We start from the raw sequence: 21286 nt of genomic DNA, 5'->3' as shown, positions 1-21286 counted from the left end.
CTTCCATTGTGATGAACACTGGCAGCTGCAGTGGGACCGGCTGACATAGAGATAGACACTGGCAAGTGCAGCTTTCTGGGATATGAGCACTGAGAACTCACAAGAGTGATAGGAAACAAACTTACAACATTGCACAGGCACCTCCATGTTGAAGGAGGTGCTTTAAATAGTAAGTGTCCTCCAGCTATTGGCTGGGGACACTTTTGAGGAATACATGATTGTACGCTCCTTAAGCACAGTGCCCAATGACCTGTGTGGTGCACGCACCCCAGGCAGCAGCAAACATGGAAGGAGCAAGACAGGAGCCGTGGAAGTGGGTACGCTTGCGTCTCAGCAGGGAGAGAGGGACTGCAGGCAGAGACAAAAAATCCTTCTAATGAAGTGTCTTGTGGAAAGATTAGTCCAAGATAGAGGTTTTTAGTAAAGCACATCCTTATACTATTTACAGAAAACGGAATGAGGCATACAAAGAAACAAACACAGTACCTACAGTCAAATATGGTGAAAGTTTAAAGATGTTTTGGGGTTGTTTTGCTGCCTCTGGCACTAGGTGCCTTCACTGTGTGCAAGGCATCATGAAATTTGAAGATTAGCAATGGATTTTGAGTTGCAATGTAGCGCCCAGTGTCAAAAGCTGGGTTTACGTCCTAGGTTATGGGTCTTCCAGCAGGACAATGATCCCAACCTCCTTTAATGTATTGTATGCACCTACACTATGTGGAATTGACTCAGAGCCTCACCTTGCGCCAAAAATCCTTTCCCCAGCGTGTTATGCACGTGTTTGGAAGTGGTTAAAGTCCAATTCCCAGTATGCTACCACTTTGAGGTCATGTTTTTACTGTCCATTTTCACTCTCATTTATTCTCTTGTCCTGTTGAAGAGTAAACAAAGTATTACTTTCAGCTTGCCATTATATTCCTGGAATAAAACAGATTAAAGCAACGTATCATTATCACGGTAAACATAAATGGCTACGCATTAGTCTCCCATTAGGGTTAGCATGAGACTCATCCGACATTTGGCTACTGTAAGGCAGATCTCTTAATGCTCAGCCAAGAACGCTGCCCAAGAATAAAAAAATATATATAATCATAAAATTAAACCAGATTAGAAAAAATGTTTACATGTCGCTATCAGATTTATAAAAAAAAAGAGGTGTTACGTTCCCATTAATTGCACGTAGCCTGGGGAGAATAAGCTAAAATCCCTTATGAGCCCTATATCACAGGAAGAAGCATCATGGCGGCATCTATCCCTGACTCTCGAGATCATGTAACATGAACCTGAGCAATGCATTACCCCTACGCCAATCAATGTTTGCATAGGACTGCGTTAAAGCCTTTTTGCATTGTCCTAACCTATTCCTATTTTTCCGGCATTCATTAAAGCCAATCCCCTTGTACTCTTTGATTTCAGACAAAGCCAGGAATAATTCACCACACCCTGAGTGACTCCATCTCATAGTCAGGTTACCCGTGTCTGCTCAGTTCACACCCTGTACATTACCTGGAAAGGTGACAGGTGACGATGGTGAAGGTGCTCGCCTCTCGCTCTCTGGATGATATAACATTATAGGAGGCAGAAAGGACTGAAGGGAAAAATGAAGCAACCTACGCCGACAGGTAAGGAGGACCTTTATCCCCTAAGATCAGTCCATGGACTGTTACATAATCTTCCAAAAATTCAGTAAGTACATGTTATAACATTTAGAATCAGACATGGTACACAGATGTAGCAAAGCTGAATTGTTAAATGGAAGCCCCAGGGACTCGAGCATTTTTTTCTAGCACTCCGAAAATATTTGCAGCCTGCGCACAAACAATATTATGAAAAACAGCAAATGTGGGTTTAATTCTGCATAAAGTCTGAATTAGCACATGAGTTTCCTCTGCTTTGGAACTTTTAGAAAAAGGGTCTCTTCCTCTAGTCTAGAGGATCAGGTACATTCATATCTTACAAGTACAGCCCCTTCAATAATAACAAGTGAGTAGGGAAAAGATAGTGGATTGTTCGAAAGCTCAATTATTATTAAGTAAAAAAGAATATGAAACAAAAAGTTACAATTTAAAAGGAAAATCCAACCTAAAACATCCATCTAATGCACCATGGGTGTTCATCAACTGCAACCCATGATCTTAGCCCCTCATTTCTAAACGAAAAAGATCACAATTCATTGCAAGATATCAAAATCCTGAAAGTTGTAGATTTACCAGCTTGATAACAGTGCATTGGAATTCCTGGCAAAAGTTCTCTGCCAAACTTTTAATAGGCAGTATTAATTACTGTCTAGATGGAGGAGTGATGATATGTCAGTCATGGTAACCCCTTCCTGACATCCGACGTACTATCCCGTCCACGGTACCCGGGCCCGTATGACCGTGGACGGGATAGTACGTCTACCGCGATCAGCGGCGCCCACGTGGTGAGCGCCGCTGATCGCGGCCGGGTGTCAGCTGATTATCACAGCTGACACCCGGCACTATGTGTCAGGGGCGGTCACGGACCGCCCCCGACACGTTAACCCCTTGCACACCGCGATCAAACATGATCGCGGTGTACCGGGAGTTAAAGGGAAGCATCGGCAGGGAGGGGGCTCCCTCCGTGCTTCCCTGAGCCCCCCACGGCAGCGCAATGTGCAGCGCTGCTGCGGGGGGCTCCTATCCTCCAGGCCCCCGAATCCAAGATGGCGACGGGGGCCTTCGGGGACCTGAGGAAGCTGGCTTCCTCAGTGCCTGCAAAGCGCAGGCAAGAGGAAGTCTGCTTCAATGCCTGTGACAGATTGCTGATCTGTCACAGTGATCTGTGATGTGACAGATCAGCGATCTGTCACAGGACAGTGATGTCCCACCTGGGACTATGTAATAAAGTAAAAAAAAAATTAAAAAAAAATGTAAAAATAAATTTAAAAAAATCGCCAAATAAATTAGTAAAAAAAAAAAAAAATATTCCCCAATAAATTCATTTTTTGAAAATAATTAAAAAAAAAAACAATAAAAGTACACATATTAGGTATCGCCGCGTCCGTAATGACCCGCCCTATAAAACTGTCCCATTAGTTAACCCTTTTAGCGAACCCCTTAAAAAATAAAAATAAAAAACGAAGCAAAAAATAATGATTTATTATCATACCGCCAAACAAAAAGTGTAATAACGCGCGATCAAAAAGACGCATATAAATATCCATGGTACCGCTGAAAATGTCATCTTGTCCCGCAAAAAACGAGCTGCCACACAGCATCATCAGCGAAAAAATAAAAAAGTTATAGCTCACAGAATAAAGCGATGCAAAAATAATTATTTTTTATATAAAATAGTTTTCATTGCATAAAACCGACAAAAACATAAAAAAACGACCTAAATGAGGTATCGCTGTAACTGTACTGACCCGAAGAATAAAACCGTTTTATCAATTTTACCGCACGCGGAACGGTGTAAACGCACCCCCCCAAAAGAAATTCATGAAACGCTGGTTTTTGTTCATTCTGCGTCCCAAAAATAGGAATAAAAAGCGATCAAAAAATGTCACGTGCCCGAAAATGGTACCAATAAAAACGTCAACTCATCCCGCAAAAAATAAGACCTCACATGACTCAGTGGGTCAAAATACGGAAAAATTATAGCTCTCAAAATGTGGTGATGCAAAAACTATTTTACAATAAAAAGCGTCTTTTAGCGTGTGACAGCCGCCAAACATAAAAACCGCCATAAATAGTAAGTCAAACCCCCCTTTATCACCCCCTTAGTTAGGGAAAAATAATAAAACTAAAAAAAGTATTTATCTCCATTTTCCCGTTAGGGTAAGGCTGTGTGCACACGCTGCGGATTAGGTGCGGATTCATCCGAGCGGATTTTGTAAAATCCGCAGGCGAAACCGCAGGTCAAAAGACCTGCGGTTTTACCTGCAGATTGCGCTGCGGTTTTGTCCTGCGGTTTTTCATCTCCTCAATAGAGGAGATGGCAAACCGCAGGAGAATCCGCAGAAAGAATTGACATGTCAATTCTTTCTGCGGATTGAAAACCGCAGATAATCCGCGCGGAAAATTCCGCACCGTCTGCACTGCGGTTTTTGATTCCCATAGGGAATCATGGTACTGGGGTCCGCAGCAGCCAAAACCGCTGCGGAACCGCAGCAAAATCCGCAGCGTGTGCACACAGCCTTAGGGTTAGGGCTAGGGTTAGGGCTAGGGTTAGGGCTAGGGTTAGGGCTAGGGTTAGGGTTAGGGCTAGGGTTAGGGCTAGGGCTAGGGTTAGGGCTAGGGTTAGGGCTCAGATTAGGGTTAGGGGTGTGTTGGGGTTAGGGTTGGAGTTATAATTGGGGGTTTCCACTGTTTGGGCACATCAGGGGCTCTCCAAATGCAACATGGCGTCTGATCTCAATTCCAGCCAATTCTGAGTTGAAAAAGTCAAATGGTGCTCCTTCCCTTCCAAGCTCTGCCATGCGCCCAAACAGTGTTTTACCCCCACATGTAGGGTATCAGCCTACTCAGGACAAATTGCAAAACAATTTTTGGGGTCCAATTTCTCCTGTTACCCTTAGGAAAATAAAAAATTGGGGGCAAAAATATCATTTTTGTGGAAAAAAATGATTTTTTTATTTTCACGTCCGAGTGTTATAAACTTCTGTGAAGCACTTGGGGGTTCAAAGTGCTCACCACACATCTAGATAAGTTCCGTGGGGGGTCTAGTGTCCAAAATGGGGTCACTTGTGGGGAGTTTCAATAGTTTAGGTACATCAGGGGCTCTCCAAACGCACATGACACCCGCAGACCATTCCATCAAAGTCTGCATTCCAAAACATCACTGCTTCCCTTCCGAGCCCCGACGTGTGTCCATACAGTAGTTTTCTCCCACATATGGGGTGTCAGCGTACTCAGGCCAAATTGGACAACAACTTTTGGGGTCCAATTTCTCTTGTTACCCTTGGGAAAATGAAAAAATTGGGGACTAATTGACCATGTTTCTGGAAAAAATACGATTTTTTTATTTTCATGCCCTGGCATTATAAACTTCTGTGAAGCCCTTGGGGGTTCAAAGTGCTCACCTCACATCTAGATAAGTTCCTTAGTGAGTCTAGTTTTCAAAATGGGGTGATTTGTGGGGGGTTTCCACTGTTTAGGTACATTAGGGGCTCTCCAAAGGCAACATGACACCCGCAGACCATTCCATCAAAGTCTGCATACCAAAACGTCACTACTTCCCTTCCGAGCCCCGACGTGTGCCCATACAGTAGTTTTCACCCACATATGGGGTATCAGCAAACTCAGGACAAATTGGACAACAACTTTTGGGGTCCAATTTCTCCTGGTACCCTTGTGAAAATAAAAAAATGGTGACTAAAAGATCATGTTTGTGGAAAAAATACGAATTTTTTATTTTCACACCCGGGCGTTATAAACTTCTGTGAAGCACTGGGGGGTTCAAAGTGCTCACCACACATCTAGATAAGTTCCTTGGGGGGTCTAGTTTACAAAATGGTGTCATTTGTGGGGGGTTTCCACTGTTTAGGTACATTAGGGGCTCTCCAAAGGCAACATGACACCCGCAGACCATTCCATCAAAGTCTGCATTCCAAAACGTCACTACTTCCCTTCCGAGCCCCGACGTGTGCCCATACAGTAGTTTTCTCCCACATATGGGGTATCAGCATACTCAGGACAAATTGGACAACAACTTTTGGGGTCCAATTTCTCCTGGTACCCTTGGGAAAATAAAAAAATGGTGACTAAAAGATCATGTTTGTGGAAAAAATACGAATTATTTATTTTCACGCCCGGGCATTATAAACTTCTGTGAAGCACTGGGGGGGTCAAAGTGCTCACCACACATCTAGATAAGTTCCTTAGGGGGTCTAGTTTCCAAAATGGTGTCATTTGTGGGGGGTTTCCACTGTTTTGGTACATCAGGAGTTTTCCAAACGCGACATGGTGTCCGATCTCAATTCCAGCCAAAAACGTCAAATGGCGCTGCTTCCCTTCCGAGCTCTGCCATGCGCCCAAATAGTGGTTTACCCCCACATGTGGGGTATCAGCGTACTCAGAACAAATTGCACAATAACTTTTAGGGTCCTGTTACCCTTGGAAAAATAAGAATTGAGGGTGAAAAAATCATTTTTGTGGAAAAAATATGATTTTTTAATTGTATGGCTTTATGTTATAAACTTCTGTGAAGCCCATGGGGGTTCAAAGTTCTCACCACACATCTAGATAAGTTCCTTAGGGGGTCTAGTTTCCAAAATGGTGTCATTTGTGGGGGATTTCCACTGTTTTGGTACATCAGGGGTTTTCCAAACGCGACATGGTGTCCGATCTCAATTCCAGCCAAAAACGTCAAATGGCGCTGCTTCCCTTCCGAGCTCTGCCATGCGCCCAAATAGTGGTTTACCCCCACATGTGGGGTATCAGCGTACTCAGGACAAATTGCACAATAACTTTTAGGGTCCTGTTACCCTTGGAAAAATAAGAATTGAGGGTGAAAAGATCATTTTTGTGGAAAAAATATGATTTTTTAATTGTATGGCTGTATGTTATAAACTTCTGTGAAGCCCATGGGGGTTCAAAGTTCTCACCACACATCTAGATAAGTTCCTTAGGGGGTCTAGTTTCCAAAATGGTGTCATTTGTGGGGGTTTCCACTGTTTTGGTACATCAGGGGTTTTCCAAACGCGACATGGTGTCCGATCTCAATTCCAGCCAAAAACGTCAAATGGCATTGCTTCCCTTCCGAGCTCTGCCATGCGCCCAAATAGTGGTTTACCCCCACATGTGGGGTATCAGCGTACTCAGCACAAATTGCACAATAACTTTTAGGGTCCTGTTACCCTTGGGAAAATAAAAATTGGGGTGAAAAGATCATTTTTGTGGAAAAAATATGATTTTTTAATAGTACCGCTGTACGTTATAAACTTCTGTAAAGCCCTTGTGGGTTCAAAGTTCTCACCACATATCTAGATAAGTTCCTTGGGGGGTCTAGTTTCCAAAATGGGGTCACTTGTAGGGGGTTTCCACTGTTTAGGTACATCAGGGACTCTCCAAACGTGACATGGCGTCCGTTCTGAATTCCAGCCAATTTTGCATTGAAAAAGTAAAACGGCGCTCCTTCCATTCTGAGCTCTGCCATGCGCCGAAACAGTCGTTCCCCCCCACAAATCAGGTATCAGCGTACTCAGGACAAATTGCACAATAACTTTTGCAGTCCAATTTCTCCTGTTACCCTTGGTAAAATAAAAAAAATTGAACCTGAAGTATTTTTTTTGTGAAAAAAAGTTAGATGTTCATTTCTTTTTAAATATTCAAAAAAATTCCTGTGACGCACCTAATGGGTTAATAAACTTCTTGAATGTGGTTTTGAGCACCTTAAGGGGTTCAGTTTTTAGAATGGTGTCACTTTTGGGTATTTTCTATCATATAGACCCCTCAAAGTGGCTTCAAATGTGATGTGGTCCTAAAAATAAAATGGTGTTGTAAAAATGAGAAATCGCTGGTCAACTTTTAACCCTTATAACTTCCTAACAAAAAAAAATTTTGGTTCCAAAATTGTGCTGATGTAAAGTAAACATGTGGGAAATGTTACTTATCAAGTTTTTTGTGTGCCGTATCTCTGTGATTTAAGGGCATAAAAATTCAAAGTTGGAAAATTGCGAAATTTTCAAAATTTTTGCCAAATTTCCATTTTTTTCACAAATAAACGCAAGTTATTTGAATGAAATTTTACCACTAACATGAAGTACAATATGTCACGAGAAAACATTGTCAGAATCACCGGGATCAATGGAAGCGTTCCAGAGTTATGACCTCATAAAAGTACAGTGGTCAGAATTGTAAAAAATGGCCCGGTCATGAACGTGCAAACCACCCTTGGGGGTGAAGGGGTTAAAGATATTTCCCGTGCCATATCACCATAAGGGATCATCACCCTCAAGATTTGGCAGCTGGTTTTTCCATCCTTTACGGAGTACAAAGATAATATTATATCTACCTGAGCTGCTGTGCCTCTCATCAAAATATTTTACCTTCAGTGCCAATATCGGAAAATTATTATTCTGTATTTGCATTCATGGTAAGTTATCAAATTCATTTGACTAGACTTAATGATATTTAAGGAACTTAAGTGTACGGAGGAATCAGAAGTAAGTGCACCCCTGTATGCTCACTGTAATAGATGGGAATTTATTTTGGGGGCTGTGTAGTTTGCGTGAAGTAGTCTTGCAAAATTATTGTTATATCACTATGAATGAAATAAAAGATAAATAATAAACCAGATTACATCTGACAAACTCAGCTCTGCTGCACAGATGTGTATGATGCAAAGTAACATAGTTTTGAAGGCTGAAGGAAGACCTTATGTCCATCTAGTTCAGCCTATTTTTAGTGCAGCTGTTCTGCATTGTTGATCCTGGGGAAGGCAAAAAACCCACAGAGTAGAAGCCAATTTTCTCCATAGGGAAAAAAATTCCTTCCCCTAAGCTGGGTCAACTATCTACCTATAATATTGTTATTCGTAACCTTCTATACTGTTACTCACAAGAAAAGCATCCATTCCTTTCTTAAATTCATTCAGTGAGTTGGCCATCACCACTTCCTCAGGAAGAGAATTCCAGAGCCTCACTGCTCTTACCGTGAAGAACCCTCTTCTATGCTGGTGCAGAAATTGTCTTTCCTCCAAACGAAGAGAATGCCCCCTTGTTCTTGTCACAGTCCTTGGTACAAACAGTTCATTGGAGAGATCTCTGTATTGCCCTCTGATATACTTGTACATATATATTAAGTCTCCCCTAAGTCTTCTCTTTTCTAGAGTAAATAGACCTAATTTTGATAACCTTTCTGGGTATTGTAGTGAACCAACTCCATTTATCATTTTAGTAGCCCGCCTTTGAACCCTTTCAAGTTCAGTAATGTCTTTCTTGACCACCGGCATCCAAAATTGCACACAATACTCCAAGTGTGGTCTGACGAGTGATTTGTACAGAGGGAGAATTATGTTTTCATCTCGTGTCCCCAGACCTCTTCTAATGCATCCCATGACCCTATTTGCTTTGGTGGCAGCTGCCTGACACTGGGCACTCCAATTTAGCTTCTTATTGACTAAGATGCCTAAGTCTTTTCCATGTCTGATTTCCCCAGCAGTTTCCCATTTAGTAAGTAATTGTAGCATCTGTTTCTCCTTCCCATGTGCATAACCTTACACTTATCTGTGTTAAACCTCATTTGCCATTTTTCAGCCCAATTCTCCAATTTACTCAAATCTGTCTGTAGTTGCAAACTGTCCTCCTTTGTGTTAACTACCTTACATAGTTTTGTATCATCTGCAAATACTGATATTTTACTGTGTAAGCCATCCACTAGATCATTAATAAATATATTAAATAGTAGGGGGCCCAATACAGAACCCTGTGGTACCCCACTAGTAACCCTGGCCCAATCTGAGTATGCCCCATTAATAACCACTCTTTGTTTTCTATCACTAAGCCAGCTACCTACCCATCTACACACATTTTCCCCTAGCCCAAGCTTTCTCATCTTACTTACCAATCTTTTATGTGGGACAGTGTCAAATGCTTTAGAGAAGTCGAGATAAATGACATCCAATGATTCTCCTTGGTCCATTTGAGAGCTTACATCCTCATAGAAGCTGATCAGGTTAGTTTGACAGGAGCGATCCTTCATAAATCCATGTTGATATGGAGTTAAACATTTATTAACATTGAGATATTCCATAATGGTATCCCTTAGAAACCCTTCAAAAATTTTACCCACAACAAATGTTAAGCTTACCGGCCTATAGTTTCCAGGTTCCCTTTTACACCCCTTTTTGAATATTGGTACCACATTTGCTTGCCGCCAATCAAAAGGAACAGACCCTGTTTCTATAGAGTCTTTAAATATAAGGAATAGAGGCCTGTCTATCACATTACTTAACTCCCTTAATACCCGAGGGTGAATGCCATCAGGGCCTGGTGATTTGTCAATTTTAATCTTACTAAGGCGGTTCTGCACTTCTTCCTGGGTTAGGCAGGTAATACTTAATGGGGAGTTTACATTATCACTCTGCATTTCCCCTGGCAAATCCTTTTCCTGTGTGAACACTGTTGAGAAAAAAGTATTTAAAACATTTGCTTTTCCCACATCGCTCTCTATGATTTCACCCTCATTGTTCTTTAAAGGGCCGACACCATCAATTTTAATCTTTTTACTGTTTATATAATTAAAGAATAGTTTGGGGTTTGTTTTACTTTCCTTAGCAATGAGTCTCTCAGTTTCCACTTTTGCTAAATGTATTTGTTTTTTACACATTTTATTTTTTTCTCTATAACTTTTTAATGCTTCTTCATTGCCTTCTTGTTTTAGCTTCCTAAATGCCTTGTTCTTGTTATTTATTGCCCTTTTTACATCCTTATTTAGCCACATTGGTGTTCTCCTGTTCCTAGCCCTTTTATTTCTGTACGGTATGGCTAGCTCGCAGTGGGTGTGTAAAACTGATTTAAATATTTCCCATTTATTTTCTGTGCTCCTATTTTTGAGGACATTGTCCCAATCAATTCGGCGAAGGTCCTCTCTAAGCTGATCAAACTTTGCTTTCCTGAAATTCAGCGTTTTCATAACCTCCTTCCAGGGCACCTTACTGAAGGACAAGTGGAATTGTATTATATTGTGGTCACTGTTCCCTAGGTGCCCATTGACTCGTACTTCTGTTATTCTAGCTGGCCTGTTGCTTAAAATTAAGTCCAGAAGGGCTGTCCCTCTAGTTGGGCCCAGCACAAATTTGTGACAGATAATTATCCTTGGTCACTGACAGAAATTGGTTTCCTTTCTGAGATACGCAGGTTTCAGTTTCCCAGTCTATGTCGGGGTAGTTGAAGTCCCCCATAATAATCACCTCATTGTGATTTGCTGCTTTGTCTATTTGTTTCAATAATACATTTTCAGTGGTTTCTGTTATATTTGGTGGCTTATAACAAACCCCTATGAGGATTTTATTACTTTTCTCTCCTTGTATCTCCACCCATAGAGACTCCACCTCTTCATTTCCCTCTTGTATATCTTCTCTTAGTGTGGGCTTTAAAGTGGACTTTATATATAGACAGACTCCACCCCCTTTCCTTTTTTTACGATCCCTCCTAAACAAATCATATCCTTGCAAGTTAGCCGCCCAGTCATAGCTGTCGTCTAACCATGTCTCAGTTATTCCTACTATGTCGTATTTTTCCTCTTACATTACCAACTCCAGATCTTCAATCTAATTGTTCAGGTTTCTTGCGTTGGTCAGCATGCAGGAAAGAAGTTTTGCTTCCTTTTTCTTAGCTTCCTTCTGAGTACCCTGTCTTGGGTCCTCTTTACCACATCTAGTATCCTTGATTAGTTTGTCCTTCTGCTGTATGTTCTTGTCTGCTGTTTTTCCTCCCATCCCCTCTTCTTCTAGTTTAAAGCCCTCCTGATGAGTGTGGCAAGTCTTCTGGCGAATGTGTGTTTCCCAGGTTTTGTAAGGTGTATCCCATCTCTTGCGAGAAGTCCATCGTAGAGGTAATTCCTGCCATGGTCCAAGAATCTAAATCCTTGCTGCCTGCACCACCGTCGTAGCCAGTTGTTCACCTCTAGAATCCTATTCCATCTTCTGATGCCATGGCCATCGACTGGGAGGATTGATGAGAAAACAACCTGTACGTTCCGTTCCTTTATTTTCTTCCCCAGAATTTCAAAGTCTTCGCCGATAGTTGGTAGGTCATTTCTTGCCGTGTCATTTGTGCCTACATGTATCAGTAGGAAAGGGTAGTCGTCCTTGGATTTTAGGATAGTTGGTATCCTGTTGGCCACATCCTTGATTTTTGCTCCTGGGAGGCAGCATACTTCTCATGCGGTTATGTCCGGCCTGCAGATAGTTGCCTCCGTGCCTCTTAGTAGTGAGTCGCCCACAACTACCACTCTTCTTTTCTTTCCAGACGCACTGCTTGTTGCTCGTGAGTGTTTTTGAGTGTCATTTGTTTCCGCTTTTGTTGACAGAGTAACTTTTGTTGATAGTGTGTCTTCTCTTGTAGATACGGTATCATCCTGAGCTGTGCCATTTTCGTCACATGGCTCCACTTCTCAGCCTCTGTATGTGCTCTGAAGCTTTTCTCAGTTTCCAAATCCTGAATGGTTGCTTCTGCTTCATCCAAGAAGTCCTCATGTTCTTTAATTACCTTCAATGTTGCTATTCTTTCTTCCCGTCCCTGCACCTTTTCCTCTAAGAGGGCAACAAGTTTGCACTTCTGACAGGTAAAGTTGAGTTTTTGGGCCGGAAGATCCGTAAACATGTAGCATGTGTTGCAGGTGACCATGTGGATTTTCTACTCTTCCATATTGCTGATGCAGGCTATGATGGGTGGTTTTGCGATGTCCTCAAACAGCGAGACCCGGCAAGTCCCAGCGATCGATCAGCTTATGGCAACTCTTTTCCTCTTCCCAGAATGCACCGGAAATATGCAGATGAGCTTCCTGCTTCTCCAATCCCTGGTTTTGCAATGTCCTCAAGCAGCGAGACCCGGCAAGTCCCGGCGATCGATCAGCTTAAGGCGACTCTTCTCCTTTTCCCAGAATGCACCGGAAATATGCAGATGAGCTTCCTGCTTCTCCAATCCCAAAAGATCTTAATATGCCATTATTTTTCTATGACTTTATAGACAATTTATTTGTTAATTCTTGTAATCATGAACCCTTACATTTTTTAGCTTTGAACTCTTTTTGTAAACTTGACTGCAAGATGAAGCAGCACTAGTAGTAGTTTACCAAGTCCATGCCTTCAAAGGATTACCTAAATTAGAATATCATCAAAAATTTATTTCAGTTCTTCAATACAAAAAGTGATACCCATATATTATATAGAGTCATTACAAACAGAGTGATCTGTTTCACATGTTTATATTTGTTAATGTTGATGATTATGGTTTACAGCCAATGAAAACCCAAAAGTCATTATCTCAGTAAATTAGAATACTTTATAACACCAGCTTGAAAAATGATTTTAAAATCCAAAATGTTGGCCTCCTGAAATGTATGTTCAGTAAATGCACTCATACTTGGTTGAGGCTCCTTTTGCATCAATTACTGCATCAATGCGGCGTGGCATGGAGGTGATCAGCCGGTGGCACTGCTGAGGTGTTATGGAAGCCCAGGTTGCTTTGATAGCAGCCTTCAGCTCATCTGCATTGTTGGGTTTGATGTCTCTCATCTTCCTCTTGACAATACTCCATAGATTCTCTGTGTGGTTAAGGTCAGGCGATTTTGCTGGCCAATCAAGCACGGTGATACTGTTGTTTTTAAATTAGGTCTTGGTACTTTTGGCAGTATGGACAGGTGCCAAGTCCTGCTGGAGAATTAAATTTCCATCTCTTAAAAAGCTTGTCAGCAGGTGGAAGCATGTAGTGCTCTAACATTTCCTGGTAGATGGCTGCGCTGACTGTGGTCTTGATAAAACATATTGGATCTACACCAGCAGATGACATGGCTCCTCAAACCATCACTGATTATGGATTCTTCACACTAGACCTCAAGCAGCTTGGATTGTGGCCTCTCCACTCTTCCTCCAGACTCTGGGACCTTGAATTTCCTAATTAAATTTACTTTTATCTGAAAACAACACTTGGAAACACTGAGCAACAGTCCAGGTCTTTTTCTCCTTGGCCCAGGTAAGATGCTTCTGGTGTTTTCTATTGGTCATGAGTGGCTAGACAAGGATTGCGACACTTGTAGCCCATGTCCTGTGTGTGGTGGCTCTTGAAGCAATGACTCCAGCAGCAGTCCACTCCTTGTGAATCTCCCCCAAATTTTTGAATCGCCTTTTCTTAACAATCCTTTCAAGGCTGCGGTTATCCGAGTTGCTTATGCACCTTTTTCTACCACACTTTTTTCTTCCACTCAACTTTCCATTAATATGCTTGGATACAGCACTCTGTGAACAGCCAGCTTCTTTAGCAATGACCTTTTGTGGCTTACAATCCTTGTGGAGTGCGTCAATGACTGCCTTCTGGACATCTGTCACGTCAGCAGTCTTCCCCATGATTGTGGAGCATACTGAAACAGACTATGGGACCTTTATAAATGCTTAGTAAGTCTTTGCAGGTGCTTTTTTTTAATTATTCTAATTTACTATGATAATGACTTTTGGATTTTCACTGGCTGTAAGCCATAATCATCAACATAAACAAAAATAAAAACTTGACATAGATAACTTTGTATGTAATGACTCTATATAATATATGAGTTTCACTTTTTGCATTGAAGAACTGAAATAAATTGACTTTTTTAATGATTTTCTAATTTAGTGAGAAGCACTTGCAACTGACCTGCAAAAAAGGAGGGCAGGATTTGTATAGCTCACAAGGTGAAATGCAACATTTCAGCTCAAAACATTGAGACTTTGAATATCTATTAATTTATCAATTTCTTATATTCTGAGCTGAATAATTTCTGTTTCATAATATCATTAAAAGTTTAAAGAAAAACATTGATGGGGTGGCATAAAACCCATAGTGGTCCCTTATGTACAGTGTCCATTTTAGGACATGATCATATATCAAAATCAAACATCAGAAATACTCTGTCTGATACCTGATTCTCATACCTGATACCTGATAACTGATACCTGATAACTGATAACTGATACCTGATAACTGATACCTGATAACTGATACCTGATTCTCATACCTGATACCTGATGACTGATACCTGATAACTGATACCTGATAACTGATACCTGATAACTGATACCTGATACCTGATAACTGATACCTGATAATTGATACCTGATGACTGATACCTGATGACTGATACCTGATGACTGATACCTGATACCTGATGACTGATACCTGATAACTGATACCTGATAACTGATACCTGATAACTGATACCTGATTCTCATACCTGATACCTGATGACTGATACCTGATAACTGATACCTGATAACTGATAACTGATACCTGATAACTGATACCTGATAACTGATACCTGATAATTGATACCTGATGACTGATACCTGATGACTGATACCTGATGACTGATACCTGATAACTGATACCTGATAACTGATACCTGATACCTGATAACTGATACCTGATAACTGATGACTGATACCTGATGACTGATACCTGATACCTGATAACTGATACCTGATAACTGATACCTGATAACTGATGACTGATACCTGATGACTGATACCTGATACCTGATAACTGATACCTGATAACTGATACCTGATAACTGATACCTGATAACTGATAACTGATACCTGATAACTGATAACTGATAACTGATACCTGATACCTGATAACTGATAACTGATAACTGATAACTGATACCTGATAACTGATACCTGATAACTGATACCTGATAACTGATACCTGATGACTGATACCTGATGACTGATACCTGATACCTGATAACTGATACCTGATACCTGATACCTGATGACTGATACCTGATGACTGATACCTGATGACTGATACCTGATACCTGATACCTGATAACTGATACCTGATGACTGATACCTGATACCTGATACCTGATACCTGATAACTGATACCTGATGACTGATACCTGATACCTGATACCTGATACCTGATACCTGATGACTGATGACTGATACCTGATACCTGATACCTGATACCTGATACCTGATGACTGATGACTGATGACTGATGACTGATGACTGATACCTGATACCTGATACCTGATGACTGATGACTGATACCTGATACCTGATACCTGATGACTGATGACTGATGACTGATGACTGATGACTGATACCTGATAACTGATAACTGATACCTGATGACTGATACCTGATACCTGATAACTGATAACTGATAACTGATACCTGATACCTGATAACTGATAACTGATACCTGATACCTGATACCTGATGACTGATACCTGATGACTGATACCTGATGACTGATACCTGATAACTGATACCTGATACCTGATACCTGATGACTGATACCTGATGACTGATACCTGATGACTGATACCTGATACCTGATACCTGATGACTGATGACTGATACCTGATACCTGATACCTGATACCTGATACCTGATGACTGATGACTGATGACTGATACCTGATAACTGATACCTGATAACTGATACCTGATGACTGATACCTGATGACTGATACCTGATACCTGATAACTGATACCTGATACCTGATACCTGATGACTGATACCTGATGACTGATACCTGATGACTGATACCTGATACCTGATACCTGATAACTGATACCTGATGACTGATACCTGATACCTGATACCTGATACCTGATAACTGATACCTGATGACTGATACCTGATACCTGATACCTGATACCTGATACCTGATGACTGATACCTGATACCTGATACCTGATACCTGATGACTGATGACTGATGACTGATGACTGATGACTGATGACTGATGACTGATACCTGATACCTGATACCTGATACCTGATGACTGATGACTGATGACTGATGACTGATGACTGATACCTGATACCTGATACCTGATACCTGATGACTGATGACTGATGACTGATACCTGATACCTGATACCTGATACCTGATGACTGATGACTGATGACTGATGACTGATGACTGATGACTGATACCTGATACCTGATACCTGATGACTGATGACTGATGACTGATACCTGATACCTGATACCTGATACCTGATACCTGATGACTGATGACTGATGACTGATACCTGATACCTGATGACTGATGACTGATGACTGATGACTGATGACTGATGACTGATACCTGATACCTGATACCTGATACCTGATGACTGATGACTGATGACTGATACCTGATACCTGATACCTGATACCTGATGACTGATGACTGATGACTGATACCTGATACCTGATACCTGATACCTGATGACTGATGACTGATGACTGATGACTGATGACTGATGACTGATACCTGATACCTGATACCTGATGACTGATGACTGATGACTGATACCTGATACCTGATACCTGATACCTGATACCTGATGACTGATGACTGATGACTGATACCTGATACCTGATACCTGATGACTGATGACTGATGACTGATGACTGATGACTGATACCTGATACCTGATACCTGATACCTGATGACTGATGACTGATGACTGATGACTGATGACTGATGACTGATGACTGATACCTGATACCTGATGACTGATGACTGATGACTGATGACTGATACCTGATACCTGATACCTGATGACTGATGACTGATGACTGATGACTGATGACTGATACCTGATACCTGATACCTGATACCTGATGACTGATGACTGATGACTGATGACTGATGACTGATGACTGATACCTGATACCTGATGACTGATACCTGATGACTGATGACTGATGACTGATGACTGATGACTGATGACTGATGACTGATGACTGATGACTGATGACTGATACCTGATGACTGATGACTGATACCTGATACCTGATGACTGATGACTGATGACTGATGACTGATGACTGATGACTGATACCTGATACCTGATGACTGATGACTGATGACTGATGACTGATGACTGATACCTGATACCTGATACCTGATACCTGATGACTGATGACTGATGACTGATGACTGATGACTGATGACTGATACCTGATACCTGATACCTGATGACTGATGACTGATGACTGATGACTGATACCTGATGACTGATGACTGATGACTGATGACTGATACCTGATACCTGATACCTGATGACTGATGACTGATGACTGATGACTGATGACTGATGACTGATGACTGATGACTGATACCTGATACCTGATGACTGATGACTGATACCTGATGACTGATGACTGATGACTGATGACTGATACCTGATACCTGATGACTGATGACTGATGACTGATGACTGATGACTGATACCTGATACCTGATACCTGATGACTGATGACTGATGACTGATGACTGATGACTGATGACTGATGACTGATGACTGATACCTGATGACTGATGACTGATACCTGATACCTGATGACTGATGACTGATGACTGATGACTGATGACTGATACCTGATACCTGATACCTGATGACTGATGACTGATGACTGATGACTGATGACTGATGACTGATGACTGATGACTGATACCTGATGACTGATGACTGATACCTGATACCTGATGACTGATGACTGATGACTGATGACTGATGACTGATACCTGATACCTGATACCTGATGACTGATGACTGATGACTGATGACTGATGACTGATACCTGATACCTGATACCTGATGACTGATGACTGATGACTGATGACTGATGACTGATGACTGATGACTGATACCTGATACCTGATGACTGATGACTGATACCTGATACCTGATACCTGATGACTGATGACTGATGACTGATGACTGATGACTGATGACTGATGACTGATACCTGATACCTGATACCTGATACCTGATGACTGATGACTGATGACTGATGACTGATGACTGATGACTGATGACTGATACCTGATACCTGATGACTGATGACTGATGACTGATACCTGATGACTGATGACTGATGACTGATGACTGATGACTGATGACTGATGACTGATGACTGATACCTGATACCTGATGACTGATGACTGATGACTGATGACTGATACCTGATACCTGATGACTGATGACTGATGACTGATGACTGATGACTGATAACTGATACCTGATGACTGATACCTGATGACTGATACCTGATAACTGATAACTGATAACTGATGTCTGATACCTGATACCTGATGTCTGAGACTTGATTGCTATCAAAAATCAAGCATCAAAATGCTTTTCAGATACAGTACTTGAGTGGATCATTTCATAATGGAAGAAAAAGGATTCTTAAGCAGGCTGGTGAGCTGTTGGCTGACTGGTTAAGCAACTCATTCATGGAATATGAAATTTGTGGGTTCTAATCCCACATCAGATTTGAAATTATTTACATATATATAGTATAGTAATTATTTACATATATATATATATATAGTAAGAATGTCAGATATTAAAAGTGAAGCACGATAGGATTTTGTGTGGTAATCTGCTAGTTAAAAATATATATATATATATAAGTGTGCAGCTTACTGTACTTGTTTTTAATTAATAAAAGATTATTTTTCTAGCAAAAAATATATATATTTATATATATATATTTTTAACTAGCAGATTACCACACAAAATCCTATCATGCTTCACTTTTAATATCTGACATTCTTACTATCTTCCTCTCTTGTAATAAAATAATCTATAGTCTAAGGGTGAACCATCTGCATTCCACTTTTAATATCTGACATTCTTGTTATCCTCCTGATTTCTAGTTAAATAATCTTCTATAGCCTAAGGGTGAAGTATCTGGATGAAAAATAGTTTTGGTGTAAAATAATAAGAAAAATTATAAAAATAAAAATTTAAGTTCCACTGCTAGAATTTGAACTCACAACCCCATGTTTATAATCCTATACACAGTACATTACCACTACACTATAGTGGCAACTGCAAACTTGTTCAGGATGAGTCTGATACTTGACTTAATTGTTTCAAATCTCAAACATCGAAATATTTTCGTCTGATACCTGATACTTGATACTTTATCAAACATCAAACATCAGAATGTTTTTGTCTGAGACCTGACACTTGACCAGTCAAAGATCAAAATCAAAATGTTTTTCAAATACACCTTACTATAGTACTTGCATGGTTCATCTCATAATGGAAGAAATAGCATTCCTGTTAAGCTGGTGGCTGAGTGGTTAAGCAACTGATTTTTGGAATGGGAAACAAGGGTTCGAATTCCACATGTTGTTTTTTTGTTTTTATACAGCAGATTACCACATAAAATCCAATCGTGCTTCACTTTTAACTTTTTACCACACAAAATCCTATCTTGCTTCACTTTTAATATCTGTCATTCTTACTATCTTCCTCTCTTGTATATTATATAATATATATATATATATTAGATAGATAGAAGAAAAGCCGGTAATGCAGCAGTCACGGCAGAGTGACATCACAGCAGGAGCCGCCAGGATAGAAGAGATGGATTACATACAGTAAATACACACAGGATAGGCAGATGTATGGATGTATGTGACATATACAATTAGGACAGCGTGTGTGCAGCTTACTGTACTTGTTTTTAATTAATAAAAGATTATTTTTCTAGCAAAAGTGGCGTGAGCTCCCGTGCAATTTTTGTAACCAGCAGAAGGAAAGCTGATGACTGAGGGCTGTTTTTTATAGCCTGTCAGTGATCTGACATTACATAGTGATGTCCCATACTGGGACAATGTAAAAAAGCAAAAAAAAAAGTGCAATAAAAAGCGATTAAAAGGACAGATGTAAAAAAAAAATGGTACCGCTGAAAACATCATCTTGTCCTGCAAAAGACAAGCCGCCATACAGCTCGATCAGCAGAAAAATATTAAAGTTATAGCTTTCAGAATAAAGTGATGCAAAAATAATTTTTTTTCCTATAATTTTTTTTTTTATTTGTGTAAAAGCGCCAAAACATAAAAAAACATAAATGAGTTATCGTTGTAATCGCACTGACCTGAAGATTAACCCCTTCACCCCCAAGGGTGGTTTGCACGTTCATGACCGAGCCAATTTTTACAATTCTGACCACTGTCCCTTTATGAGGTTATAACTCTGGAACGCTTCAACGGATGTAGGCGATTCTGAGATTGTTTTCTCGTGACATATTGTACTTCACTTTAGTGGTAAAAATTTTTCGCTATAACTTGCGTTTATTTATGAAAAAAACAGAAATATGGCGAAAATTTTGAAAATTTTGCAATTTTCAAACTTTGAATTTGTATGCCCTTAAAACAGAGAAATATGTGACACAAAATAGTTACTAAATAAAATTTCCCACATGTCTACTTTACATCAGCACAATTTGGGAAACAACTTTTTTTTGTTAGGAAGTTATAAGGGTTAAAATTTGACCAGCGATTTCTAATTTTTACAACAAAACTTACAAAACGATTTTTTTTTAGGGACCACCTCACATTTGAAGTCACTTTGAGGGGTCTATATGGCAGAAAATACCCAAAAGTGACACCATTCTAAAAACTGCACCCCTTAAGCTACTCAAAACTACATTCAAGAAGATTATTAACCCTTCAGGTGATTCACAGGAGCAGAAGCAACATGGAAGGAAAAAATGAATATTTAACTTTTTAGTCACAAAAATAATATTTTAGCAACAATTTTTTTATTTTCCCAAGGGTAACAGGAGAAATTGGACCCCAAAAGTTGTTGTCAAAT

At 40.4% G+C, this 21286-nt stretch overlaps 1 protein-coding gene across 1 annotated transcript in view; it reads left to right on the top strand.

The window, feature by feature from the left end:
- Positions 1 to 1511: 1511 nt before the first annotated feature.
- The window catches only part of LOC141085488 (galactoside alpha-(1,2)-fucosyltransferase 2-like), a 46202-nt gene continuing 26427 nt past the window's right edge, over positions 1512 to 21286 (top strand). The window contains exon 1 of the mRNA XM_073570887.1: positions 1512 to 1622. Coding sequence (XP_073426988.1) covers positions 1601 to 1622 — 22 coding nt within the window. The 5' untranslated portion in view covers positions 1512 to 1600. The remainder of the gene's footprint in view (positions 1623 to 21286) is intronic.

The sequence above is a fragment of the Dendrobates tinctorius genome, unplaced genomic scaffold (assembly GCF_039654945.1).
Source record: "Dendrobates tinctorius isolate UK_male_01 unplaced genomic scaffold, ASM3965494v1 ptg000028l, whole genome shotgun sequence".
NCBI classification, from domain to species: domain Eukaryota; kingdom Metazoa; phylum Chordata; class Amphibia; order Anura; family Dendrobatidae; genus Dendrobates; species Dendrobates tinctorius.
The sequence above is the reverse complement of the archived record's forward strand: the minus strand, read 5'-3'. Positions and strand labels throughout refer to the sequence as shown.